Source organism: Myxine glutinosa, chromosome 10 (genome assembly GCF_964187855.1).
Source record: "Myxine glutinosa chromosome 10, kmMyxGlut1.1, whole genome shotgun sequence".
Lineage (NCBI taxonomy): Eukaryota > Metazoa > Chordata > Myxini > Myxiniformes > Myxinidae > Myxine > Myxine glutinosa.
In genome coordinates, this window is record NC_136270.1 from 93,476,520 (window position 1) to 93,489,302 (window position 12,783).

At 42.3% G+C, this 12,783-nt stretch overlaps 2 protein-coding genes across 5 annotated transcripts in view; one reads left to right on the forward strand and one right to left on the reverse strand.

Annotated features, from left to right (window-relative positions):
- Window positions 1-2,544, forward strand: part of VPS50 (VPS50 subunit of EARP/GARPII complex) — a 127,702-nt gene extending 125,158 nt beyond the window's left edge. For all 4 annotated transcript variants that reach the window (XM_068126479.2, XM_068126480.2, XM_068126477.2 and 1 more), the window contains exons 27-28: window positions 294-483; window positions 839-2,544. In XM_068126479.2, coding sequence (XP_067982580.1) covers window positions 294-483; window positions 839-958 — 310 coding nt within the window. In that variant the 3' untranslated portion in view covers window positions 959-2,544. The remainder of the gene's footprint in view (window positions 1-293; window positions 484-838) is intronic.
- A 3,253-nt stretch (window positions 2,545-5,797) lies between these two features.
- Window positions 5,798-7,262, reverse strand: LOC144894156 (uncharacterized). Its single transcript, XM_078786240.1, has 2 exons — window positions 6,988-7,262; window positions 5,798-6,849 (listed from the first exon to the last, which is right to left on the reverse strand). Exons 1-2 carry the CDS (start codon window positions 7,141-7,143, stop codon window positions 6,001-6,003), a joined length of 1,005 nt encoding a protein of 334 aa, XP_078642366.1. The 5' UTR covers window positions 7,144-7,262; the 3' UTR covers window positions 5,798-6,000.
- Window positions 7,263-12,783: the final 5,521 nt, after the last annotated feature.

Below are 12,783 nucleotides of genomic sequence, written 5' to 3' on the forward strand. Positions count from 1 at the left end.
GTTTTTTGTACAGAGGTTTAGGCTTATGGAAGAGCCAGGTGCATGACAGATTGTGGATGATTTACAAACAAACAAAAAGGACCAGGCAGATAAGGAACATACAAACAATTGTTGGGGTGGGGGTATGGTTAGTGGGAGTAGCAAAGCTCATAGGTAACATGTTAAGTGTATATTAACAATGCAGTTACAATATCTAGCAAATTGTCCTAAAATATACCATGTACATACTACAATGTGATTTGTATGATTTTTTTTTAATGATAATTTGTTTTATAAACGTTTCTGTCATGCAGATTTGCAAGTGCACGTAAATGTAGCACGGAAGGTCGCGCACTCATGCAGCTGGACTTCCAGCAGTTCCTGATTCAGCTCGAGAGGCTTACAAACCTGCGGCCCATCCCTGACCGTGACTTCGTGGAGACTTACATCAAGGCTTACTACCTGACTGAGAACGACATGGAGCGATGGATAAAGGAGCACCGTGTATGGCGTACCTGTTCTGCTCATACAATTACACCTTCCTCTTCCTCTACCAACTACATTTTCAAAGTGTGCAGTGATCTTGGAGTGCTGTGGTGTGATAATGGTGCATTGGTGCATTGTCCTGCCCATAACTGTTGCAATGTGATTTTGTACCCATTTAACTGTCTTCATGCCATCAAATTAAATTTTCCACAAGTATTGGTTTCTCAGTTAAATTTTAACTTATCCTTTTGCAAGTTGCAAAATATGTAACTCCATTTTCATTTAAAATGTGTGGACTGGAAGTTGAAAAGTGACATAAGAATCTTCACAGTAATCTTACGAGTTGTTCAATGGAAACTGTTCTGTTTTTCAGGAGTACTCATCAAGACAGCTGAACGGCCTCGTGAATGTCTGCATTGGCACACACATCAACAAACGTGCTAAGCAGCGACTTCTCTCTGCCATCGAGGACAATGAAAAACAGCGCCGGTAACGCTGCTCCATGGCCTCCTCGTCTTGGCTTGCCTGTCAATCTACACCGATAGGTCCCTGAACGGACGAGTGTGTAGCTTGCATATTATGGAAATCATCATTTGATGAACTGAATCATGAACCCTCTGTACAGAACATCGTCCACCATTCCATGTTTCTGCAGCTGCTGCCACGGTTGCTATTTCCCCTGCTGGCCTTGTTTGTCAATGTTGTAGGGATAACTTGCCTGCCCTTCACATTAAAGATGGTCGCAGGTGTTAACCTCATCCGCACCTCATATTTTCCATTGCATTTCTGGAAAATATATATATAATTTCCATTGGATAGAGAAAGAGAAAGAGAGAGAGAGAGAGAGAAGGAGAAGGAGAAGGAGAAGGAGAAGGAGATGGAGATGGATAGACAGATCAAAAATGGTCACAATTATTTTTCCGAGTCCAAAGTCTTCTCAAGCTCTAGGTACTAATATTTTGCCCTTTGGCCACTGAAATACTTGTTCCCTTTGGTATTTATTGTACATTGATGCCGTGGTCATAACGGTACTTGTAACATAACATCACATTGGTATCTACTGACTGACAAAGAGACTTGTTTTCTACGATCAATGGGAAAACGACTTTTAGTTAATGAAGTGTTTGTGTTGTACAGCTTCGACTTTGTGACGGAACGTTCTTCATTCGCTATGTTTTTGCCAATTGGAGCACAATTCCGATTCCTTTGTGTAGAAGCGCCATCTCGTTTTAACTTTTTCTCCCCCTGGTGAATGCCTTCGTTTTTGGACAAAAGAAAAATCAAGTACATCGTACACAATGCTGTCTGTGTACGTTTGTTCCCAATTTGTATGAGCATGGAACATTGCATGTTGAAGAGGATGTTTTGTAACCTGTTTGCATTTATCTGCTCATTGCTTTCGGTTGACGGAGACAAAAAACAACTCAGCAGATTACATTATTTTTTTAGATTCGTCAAATCGTCCTTTCTTTGTTTTCCCCAAAGTAAAAAAAAGTTCCTGCAGACACCTGTGTAACCACAAAATAACCGGTGGTTCTTGATAGAAAATATCTCCAAACACTTCAGGTGAACCCACTCAAAACTCTGGAAAAGGTTTTGTGGGATGCATTCATCGTAACAGTCAGGATGTTCTTCTGGCCTGTGTCCTATATGTTGTTGACAAAATGAGTTTTTGTTATTTATATAAATTGCATCGAATGTATCCCAAAGCATCGCATTTGCGCACAATTTGGTTTTGGAACTCTCAGAACAAAATCAAATCGAATTTTTTGGTACTCGAACCCCTCTTCACCATGGTAAACCACCATGGTGAATGTATCCTCCCAGGAAACTCGCCACGGTGGTTTTGTTTCTGGTTCGGGTTATGCAATTCAAAACATGCAGGTGTTCAATCGTAAACAGTCAGGTGCTTGCGGCATTTAATGTTCTTTGACTTCGATTGTGTGCTCAATAAGGTGTTAACATATCCCCGTATTTCAAAACACAGGATTCCATTTCATATTTACATAAATGTAAAAACTTACCTTCTTGCACCTTGTATTTTCTGTTTAAAAGTAAAGTTATAAGCATACAATGCTACAGCTGACGTGTTTATTGTTTCAATTTGGTAAAGCCAATCGATATTCCAATGTGGTGAGTAATGTATGAGCCACAGTCGACATATTGAATATGCTGAGTAGGCTACCTACCTCATCGACTACCTCTCCAAATAAAAGCTGATTTTTTTGCACAGATATGTATCAAGAGTCAAATTTGGACTTGAATTTTAATTGGCACAAAATTTAAGATTAAATTGTGATTTTTCTCTCTAATTTATACAATGGCTGCCACACCTTTACTCTGATTCACAAGACATTAGTTGGAGCACGTTCAAGATCCCATGGTGTTCTTCGTGAAGAGTAGGTGAGCTATCACCAGCACCATGAAACAAATTCAATATTCCTGCCCTGACCTACAGAGGGCACTTCATCAGTGGCACAGCCACATCCTCAGCCAATGGTGCAACGCCGCGGCCTTGTGCTGCATATGAAACAAGAAAGAGCAATCAGAGATTGCAAACCCTCGCCAGGATGTATTTTCAGTGGTTTTTAAGGCTTTTGTGTTGAAACAAATATGGCGGCCGAACCACGTGACCGAAGACGTCATCATTAATTTTTGTTCTCCACTAATTTATTCCTAGATTATGCTCAATACATTTCATCTTGATTGGATGAAGTTTTGTACTTGTCAAATTATGACGTCTTCTTTACAATGAGCCATGTCTCAATTTTTTCTATTCAGTGCTTTCCGAGATATAGAGGTGCAAAGTTTTTTGTTATTTTCCAAGATGGCGGCCGAACCACGTGACCTATGACGTCATAAGTATCATTAGAAAATTCTACAGGTGGAGCTGCACCTATGGTGAAATTTTCCTGTCAATCGGACCAACGGTTGCAGAGAAAATCAGATTTATTCTGTGCGGACAGACAGACAAATGAAAAATCACTCATGGAGCGACACTTGGCAAAACAGAACAAAGCAGAGTGGCACTCAATAGAGAATCGTTTTGACCTCACAAATAATTGGTGGTTGAATTCATTTCGCTGATATGTAAATCCTTTTCAAATTTCAAGTCAATCGGATGAAAATTGAGGATTTTAGAAATTCGGAAAAAGTGGTTGACCTTTGGCCTATGTTGACCTTTTGGCCCATGCTCATCTCAAAAATAGTTGGTGGTTGAATTCAGTGATCCGATATGTAAATCCTATTCAAATTTCAAGTCAATCAGATGAAAATTGAGGATTTTAGAAATTCGGAAAAAGTGGTTGACCTTTGGCCTGTTGACCATTTGGCCTATGCTGATCTCAAAAATAGTTGGTGGTTGAATTCAGTTAGCCGATATGTAAATACTATTCAAATTTCAAGTCAATCAGATGAAAATTGAGGATTTTAGAAATTCGGAAAAAGTGGTTGACCTTTGGCCTGTTGACCATTTGGCCTATGCTGATCTCAAAAATAGTTGGTGGTTGAATTCAGTTAGCCGATATGTAAATACTATTCAAATTTCAAGTCAATCAGATGAAAATTGAGGATTTTAGAAATTTGGAAAAAGTGGTTGACCTTTGGCCTATGTTGACCTTTTGGCCTATGCTGATCTCAAAAATAGTTGATGATTGAATTCATTTAGCCGATATGTAAATCCTATTCAAATTTCAAGTCAATCAGATGAAAATTTAGGATTTTAGAAATGTGAAATTGTTGTTGACCTTTGGCCTATGTTGACCTTTTGGGCTATGTTGATCTAAAAAATAGTTAGTGGTTGAATTCAGTTCGCTGATATGTAAATCCTTTTCAAATTTCAAGTCAATCGGATTAAAATTGAGCATTTTAGAATTTTCAAAAAAAGTGGTTGACCTTTGGCCTATGTTGACCCTTTGACCTTTTGACCTCAAAAATATATAGGATTTTGTTGGACCACGAACTCTACCATTTGGTGAAGTTTCTTGAACATCGGTTTCAAATTGTGACCTGTAGGCAAATATAAGTGAGCGGACAGACAAACACACACATACACAAACACATACACAAACCGGAGTGAGCTGTACTTGCCCAATTTTTTTTTTTTTTTTTGCCAAGTAACAAACGGACTCAAATGCAATACCCTCTCCTCAGGCGAGGGTAATAAGTTTCCCTTTATATATATATATGACGAGCACACAAAATTATTTCAAAAGTTTGCTTTTTCGTCTTTTATTAATATCATGTGAAATACAAAAATAATGTAATTATATGTAAATCAGTAGGTTCTTTGTACTATAAAACACCCCTACGTTTGACAGAAAAAGTCATGATATTGATGCTTTAACATTGCAATGAAATGTTGATGCAAGGTCCTTAAAAGAGAATGGGGGAAAAGTCGGCCCATCGTGTTTCTAACCTGAAACTTCGGGTCCATTTATTGACCAAGCAAAAACCGCATAGCAGCCTTGCAAGGCCACATTGAACGTAGCTACATAGTCTTTGTATTGAACTGTTTGATTGATAGTAAAATGAGTGAAATTTATTCTGGTCTCACCTTCAGCAAGTAGAGTCGAAAAGGATACTTTTTAAGCTGCCAAATTATTTCCTTTAAAACTCAAGTGGGGGGGGGGGGCCAGGAGGAAGAATTAACAATTAAACAAGGTATTTAAATACTTATACGTTAAAAAAGTAAATTATTTATTTATTTAAACTATATTCTGCTAATACTGTCCCACTTTCTTGATTCGCAAAATAAGTTATTGAAAACCATCAATCGTCATCACTATCCTTTAGCACGAAATGTTTATATCGTTTCCGTTCCTGCACCAAACGTTAAGGGAAGAATTTCAATTGTTTTAACAATATTGCAAACTATTCCGAGTCACCACCACCACCCTATTTGCAAATTGATGGATGTTCTTTTAAATCTCCATGACAAACAATATGAATAACCCCCAACATATACTTAGACATTATGTGTGTATGTATGTATACTCGCTCATTACAGTAACTATACATCCATAATATGTTTTTAGTCTAGTAGGAAGACTAGGTCCCCCTGCACCCCCCGGAGATATACTTCTAATCAGTGTTTCTAGATTGGAAAAAATGTGTAGAAAATGACTAGCTATGGCCCCAAGCTGAAAAAATGTCCCACATACCATTTTTATGCAAATTACTGCTGCCATTATCAAAAAAACGATTTTTGACATATCTCAGCCAATATTGCAGATAATTGAAAAATGAAGGTGTCTAGACCCATGTTTTGAAGGGCATAGATCATGATAGAACTATTCATAACATGATTACATGTGTCTATGGTATACTAGTATGCTAATTAGTGCTTTATTTACAAAATAATCACAGTTTTACGAAATAATAGACTCATATTAAGGTCCGTCTACACAGACGTTAACACAAAGTTTTATTTTTCTAAATATTACAACTGTCAAAATAGTCCTAGCACTCAATGTGACCACTCTTCTCTTGCTTGTTTTAGATAAACATCATTAGCATTAGTGATTCTACACTGAGTCAGTCATCATCATTTTCATCGAAATCGTCAGAGTCAAACTCTTCTTCTCCTTCCTCTTCCTCCTCCTCTTCGTGCTCTCCTGTGTTCAGAAGATCCACCAGTGAGGTTGGTAGGATGGGACCACTGGACCACATTGGTTTCAACAGTCCTTCATCAGTCCTTATCCATCCTTGCTCCTCATAAGGTTTTGGCTTTTCGATGATAGGTTGATCGGCTCTTTTGTACAATGCTACGCGGTGGTTCACACGCTGGATGTGCGGCTTCAGGGCAGACTGGCATGGAGGAAGGCGAGCCAGATCAACCTTGGACTTGGATGTGAGGGTCTTGTCCTCTCCCACCATTTTTCGTAGCAGCTTGGCACGGACAATGTCCACTGATGACTCGCGACTCTGGCCGTACATCACACAGGTGAATTTTTCTAACTGCCTCTCCACCTCAGGGTTGGCATCCCAGTTGTCACCCAGTTCACCGAATGCCCTGTGAAACCTGGGATTCTTCTCCAGCTTTTTCAAGGGCCCGACTTTTCCCTTCCCTTTGAAGGCACTGGTGCAGTCTTCTCCGCTGAACACATAGTACCCCAGGAGAGTGGCACAGTAGTCCTCTCCCAGGGATTCTGCCAGCTCAGAGACGTTGACAAGTTGGCGATGCTTCCCTGACCCTGTATCCAGGTACACCGTCAGCTTGATGTTGTGGGCATGGTGGAGCAGGATCAGGAGGATGTCTGTGTCCGGTGTTCTGACTACAGCGTTCTTGTATCCGATGGTAGCAGCATGATGGAGGTACAGAACCACCCTGGTATCAGTCTCTTCCTGGTTGCTGTAGATCGTGGGGAGTTCACGTACCTCGACCTGAAACACAAAAAGGCACCGCATTTCAATCACCAGTCACTGCCAGTTTCAGATCTAGACAAACATCACAGGTAATCACCTTTTTTTCAGGAAAAATTACAAATTGAATCGCCATTCACGAAGGGCTTTCAATTTTACCTTGCCATTCGTTGAGGCAAGTTGGTGGGCCTTCCCCTCCACGATCAGCACAGCCATCTCTGTTCTCTCCAGCCTGGTAGCTGCCTCTTGTCCACTCCACACTTTCAGAAGAAGCTGGCACATCTGCTTTTTGTTGTCGTCATTTGCAAGGAACATTTTGAAGTCATATGGCTTCCTGGTTGCTGGTCCAGCCAGAATGCCGTGCACACTGGTAGTGGTTTTATTCAAGTTGTCCCACTCACAGTGGAATACAAGGTTGCCCTCTCCTGTCACAATTTGTGGTGTACGATAAGTTGAGACTTCATCCAGGACCTTGGCGAGAGCAGTTTCCAACTCCAAGGCGAAATCGTAGCTCTCAGAGTGTCCAAGCCTGTGTAGTATTGTGGTGAGCTGTTTGCTTCGGAACAGGTGCCTTACAGTCACACAGAGGAGAATGTGCTTTGGTAACTTCCATTTTCCATCTGACACTGCACGGCACAGATCTTGTCCAATGGAGAAGACCAGACGCTTCACCTTTTCTGTCTCGATGCCCTCCTTGCCAGTCATTAGCACGCTGAGAAAGCGGACAAGGTCTGGAGGTAGGATGTCTTCAGGATTGAGCTCCATGTCTTCAGCTGTTGGTGGCCATGGTTGGTCTTTACACTCTCTGAAAGCCTGTAGAATACCCTGGCGAAGTTGGAGGGCAACATTTTGGTTCTTGTTTGTGCTTCCGAGTGTGAATGCTCGTGCGAGAGCATTGGAAACTGTTATGTTTGAGCTGTGCACAAGCCAGAAAGAAATGACATCACATTTGTCATGATCAACCTTCGTGAAGTGGATATGCTCCTTGATTGGGTCATTCTGTAGGCGTTTCAGTAGTTTCTCTGACCGATAATTTGAGTTCTCATATCCATTCAGTTTCAGTTCCTCGACATAGAGCAAGCGCAAGGAAGAAAGCTGTAGAACTTTATTCTGCTGGATGACCTGGGTTTGAATGTGTTCCAGTACTGAGTTGAATGCCTTTTCATGGGCGGCTGACATGCAAGCCTGCTCCTTTGGTGCTTCGGCTCTGTGAATCGCACGCTCATAGTTGTAGAATGCTGTGCGGAAAGCTTTAAAACATGACGGATGGTGTTTGGCCTCACATGCAAAGAGGTCTTTGTTTTTCACCTTTCGATGGAGGCGATAGAGACCCATTTTCTCAGCCCGTGTTTCGATTTGCTCCCATGCATTTTCTTTGTTTTTAAAGGATGGGAAGGTTGTAGGCCTCTCAGTATTGCGATGAGCATCTTTGGTCTCAACTTTCTCACAAAATATACACTCTGGCGGGAAGATGGGTTCAGCAGAACCTCCTGGTTTACGAGGAGAGTGATGCCATGATGAGGTTGATGGCCCTGGTTCTGTATCATCTCCCAGACGATGAAAGTGGCGGACAAAGTGCTTATAACACTTGCTGTGATATCCTACTCTTTCTAGGTCATCAGGAAGAGTTGCCGGGATCTGATCACATACTGATTGCATACGACATGGGGAGTCATGCGGTTGGTTGAGACGTCTATCCCGGATCTTTTGAAGCAGTTGCAGTTTTTCTGAAGCAGATCCTTTAATTTTACGGAGGGGCGTGAAATCCCCATGATCAGACATGGATGGTACATGAAGGATGCATGTAGGAGGAGAGCTTTGGGCTGCAGGTTCTACACTCCGTTTTCTTTTGGGCATGCTTGCTGTCGATGTCTACCATCACTGTTAAATGACAAATAAGAAATCACGAATGATGTTAAAAGTGCCTGTGAAAGGAGGCTCTGAGTTTTCAGTGAGGTAACAGAGGTTCTGAGTCATGTTCTACACTAGGGTACTTTTTAGCTGACTAAACCATGTTTAGTGGCATCAAAAGTGCTAATAGCTAAAACATCTAAATTCTTCCACACTAACGTTAGCTATCTAGGCCAATGAAACATTGTGCTAAGTTACTGTAGCTAGCTCAGCTGTCGTGCCTCTTTCTGGTTCAATTCATATACAGAAGTCAACAGATATGTCTCATGTTTGGCATTAACAAAAGTTTAAGTTACACCGACATTAGGAACATACTGTACATAGATGAGGCTAGCTTTAACGTTAGCTAACATGGTGCTAGCTGGCTCAGCTGTTATTCTGCCTGTTTATGATTTCATGCAGAAACTGAAGTCAAGAGTGTGAGTAACATTATAGTTAGCATCTTACCTGGCTAGATTGGAGGATGAATACCAAGAACAACACACAGATGGAATGGAAGACTGAACTTTCAACTGAGGTATTCAATAACATCAACGTTACCAATTGATACGAGCGCGCGACATTACCAATTGATACGAGCGCGCGAGCGCGCATGTTACATGGATGGAAATGTAAAATGGCAGCTATAGCAGCACTAATTTGGATCTCTAGTCTGTCATTTCTGCACTGTGATTGGATAACATAAAAAAATATGTTTGGGAGTTAACAGCAGGAGTTGGTAGATTTTACGTGGGCTGGGTGAGAAACCTTTAAATAAGCAAGTGAAAATCTCTCGCAATACAAAGTCAATGGTGGGAAGAAAAGTTGAGTGGTACCAATGTTACTGCCAATGTCCCGCCCCTATGCAAGACTCAGGAGCATCTTGTTGACATTTAACCTTGAAAATACCTGGGTTTAGACCCCTTATGTACCATGTTAAGTTATCTGCAGTATTAACGTATCCTTATCATTTGTAAAACTGATTATTTTGTAATTACAGCATTAATATGCATACTAGTATACCATAGACACATGTAATCATGTTATGAATAGTTCTATCATGATCTATGCCCTTCAAAACATGGGTCTAGACACCTTCATTTTTCAATTATCTGCAATATTGGCTGAGATATGTCAAAAATCGTTTTTTTGATAATGGCAGCAGTAATTTGCATAAAAATGGTATGTGGGACATTTTTTCAGCTTGGGGCCATAGCTAGTCATTTTCTACACATTTTTTCCAATCTAGAAACACTGATTAGAAGTATATCTCCGGGGGGTGCAGGGGGACCTAGTCTTCCTACTAGACTATTTGATAGACATAAGAAATGCCTATGTTACTGGTTTATGTTTTTTGGCTATTGTAGTGTACAGTACTCTACTTTTAATTTGATTTCCTTACTTACGAAATAAAAAGTTTACAAACTGTATAACAGCGTATGCTTGGTTTTGCCTCTTCGGCAGCGCCGCAGCATCATCAGCATCCAGTCTCGATTACCCCCGCGTATCGTGAGCGTTATTCCGTTGTCTTTTCATTTCATTTTATTAAAATCAATTCACCCTAAAGTTAATCATGGGTCCCAAACGCATCGCAACCAGCCCTAGTGGTAGCAGCAGCACGAAACAACGCAGGAGCATTGATTTGGAGGAGAAGCAGAAAATAATAAGATAGCGTGAGGGAGGCAAATCTGTGAATGCTATCGCACGTGATTTCGGCATGTTTTTCGGCACGAATACCACCTCTTTGATTCAGCCTATGGATCAAGGGGCTATTGCAGCTTTCAAGTCCTATGTTCGGACAACGTCCAATTCGGTTAAAGTCACGTTTCCAAGAACGTATGTTGGACGTTAAGCGACGCATGACTGTGTGTATATATATATATATAGTATATATACACTACATGACCAAAAGTATGTGGATACCCAAACATCGAATATCTCATTCCAAATTCATGAATCATGGGCATTAATATGGAGTTGTCCCCCCTTTGCTGCTATAACAGCCTTCACTCTTCTGGGAAGGCTTTCCACTCGATGTTGGAACATTGCTGTGGGGATTTACTTCGATTCAGCCACAAGAGCATTCGTGAGGTCGGGCACTGATGTTGGGCGATTAGGCCTAGCTCGTAGTTGGCGTTCCAATTCATCCCAAAGGTGTTCAATGGGGTTGAGGTCAGGGCTCTGTGCAGGTCAGTCAAGTTATTCCACACCGATCTCGACAAACCATTTCTGTATGGACTTCGCTTTGTGCAAGGGGGCATTGTCATGCTGAAACAGGAAAGGACCTTCCCCAAACTGTTGCCACAAAGTTGGAAGCAAACAATCGTCTAGAATGTCATTGTTTGTTGTAGCGTTAAGATTTCCCTTCACTGGAACTAAGGGGCCTAGCCCGAACAATGAAAAACAGCCCCAGATCATTATTCCTCCTCCACCAAACTTTACAGTTGGCACTATGCATTCGGGCAGGTAGTGTTCTCCTGGCATCGGCCAAACCCAGATTCTTCCGTCGGACTGCCAGATGGTGAAGCGTGATTCATCACTCCAGAGAACGCGTTTCCACTGCTCCAGAGTCCAATGGCGGCGAGCTTTACACCACTCCAGCTGACACTTGGCATTGCGCATGTTGATCTTAGGCTTGTGTGTGGCTGTTCGGCCCTGGAAATCCATTTCATGAAGCTCCCGACTAACAGTTGTTGTGCTGACGTTGCTTCCAGAGGCAGTTTGGAACTCGGTGGTGAGTGTTGCAAACGAGGACAGACGATTTCTACGTGCTTCAGCACTCGGCGGTCCCGTTCTGTGAGCTTGTGTGGCCTACCACTTTGCGGCTGAGCTGTTGTTGCTCCCAGACGTTTCCACTTCACAATAACAGCACTTACAGTTGACCGGGGCAGCTCTAGCAGGGCAGAAATGTGATGAACTGACTTGTTGGAAAGGTGGCATCCTATGACGGTGCCAGGTTGAAAGTCACTGAGCTCTTCAGTACGGCCCATTCTACTGCCAATGTTTGTCTACGGAGATGGCATGGCTGTGTGCTTGATTATATAAACTTGTCAGCAATAGGTGTGGCTGAAACAGCCAAATCCACTAATTAGAAGGTGTGTCCGCATACTTTTGGTCATGTAGTGTGTGTATATATATATATATATATATATATATATATATATATATATATATATATATATATATATATATACAGTATATATATATATATATATATATATATACACATACATACATACATATTGTTGCGAATATGGAATTTGGCCTCCATATCCGCTTGTAAATATTCCCCTATTTTTTCCAATACTCCCCAACTTTCCCCAGTCCCCCATTCCCTAGTCCCATTGCATGTAAATAACAATCAGTAGAGCCGACCTTCCCCTTATTCCCCCATTAAATGTCGTGCCCAGGTCCACCGCACCACACGTAGACAACTTTCGGACATCTTCCTAGTTATTCTTAATCTATGTCAGTTAAGGCCTCGTTTCCATTAATTATGACTCTTCGTTGCACCAGAATGTGATTATATGGCATCAGTAGTGAGTTTAGGACCTTTTCCATACCTCCTTCCATCTTCTTCCCCAACCAACTATGGCTGCAGCAACGGAGGGGATGGGGGCGGCGCGGCGGCGCGGGGGGGAGGATGCGTCCTCACACCGGCTCGATTAGCGCCATTGACCACGCGCTCCACGGGGTTACCACGGAGGGGCTGGCTGTCAGCTCCTCCTCAAGGGCGGAGCCTGGTAACCCCCCGCACCCAATCAGAAGGGCGGACCGATTCCATCTGGGGCGGCGCTAGCGAGCCGAGGGCGTGTCACTCCCCGCCGGATATACGCGGCCCCGCGCCGGATGTGACGTGAGATTCGCCCCCAGCTGGAGAAAGACGGACCTGCGAGCGCTGAAACAGATGCGCCTGAGTTTGGAGAGGCCTGAGAAAGAACGTCACCTCTGAGCGCTGCGACGAGACCTCCCCGCATCTCTGGACCGAACCGTGTACCCTGCTTTGAGCCAAGAGTGCACCTTGAGCCATCGCTATCTGCCTTTCCTAGCCATCAAACCCCGTGT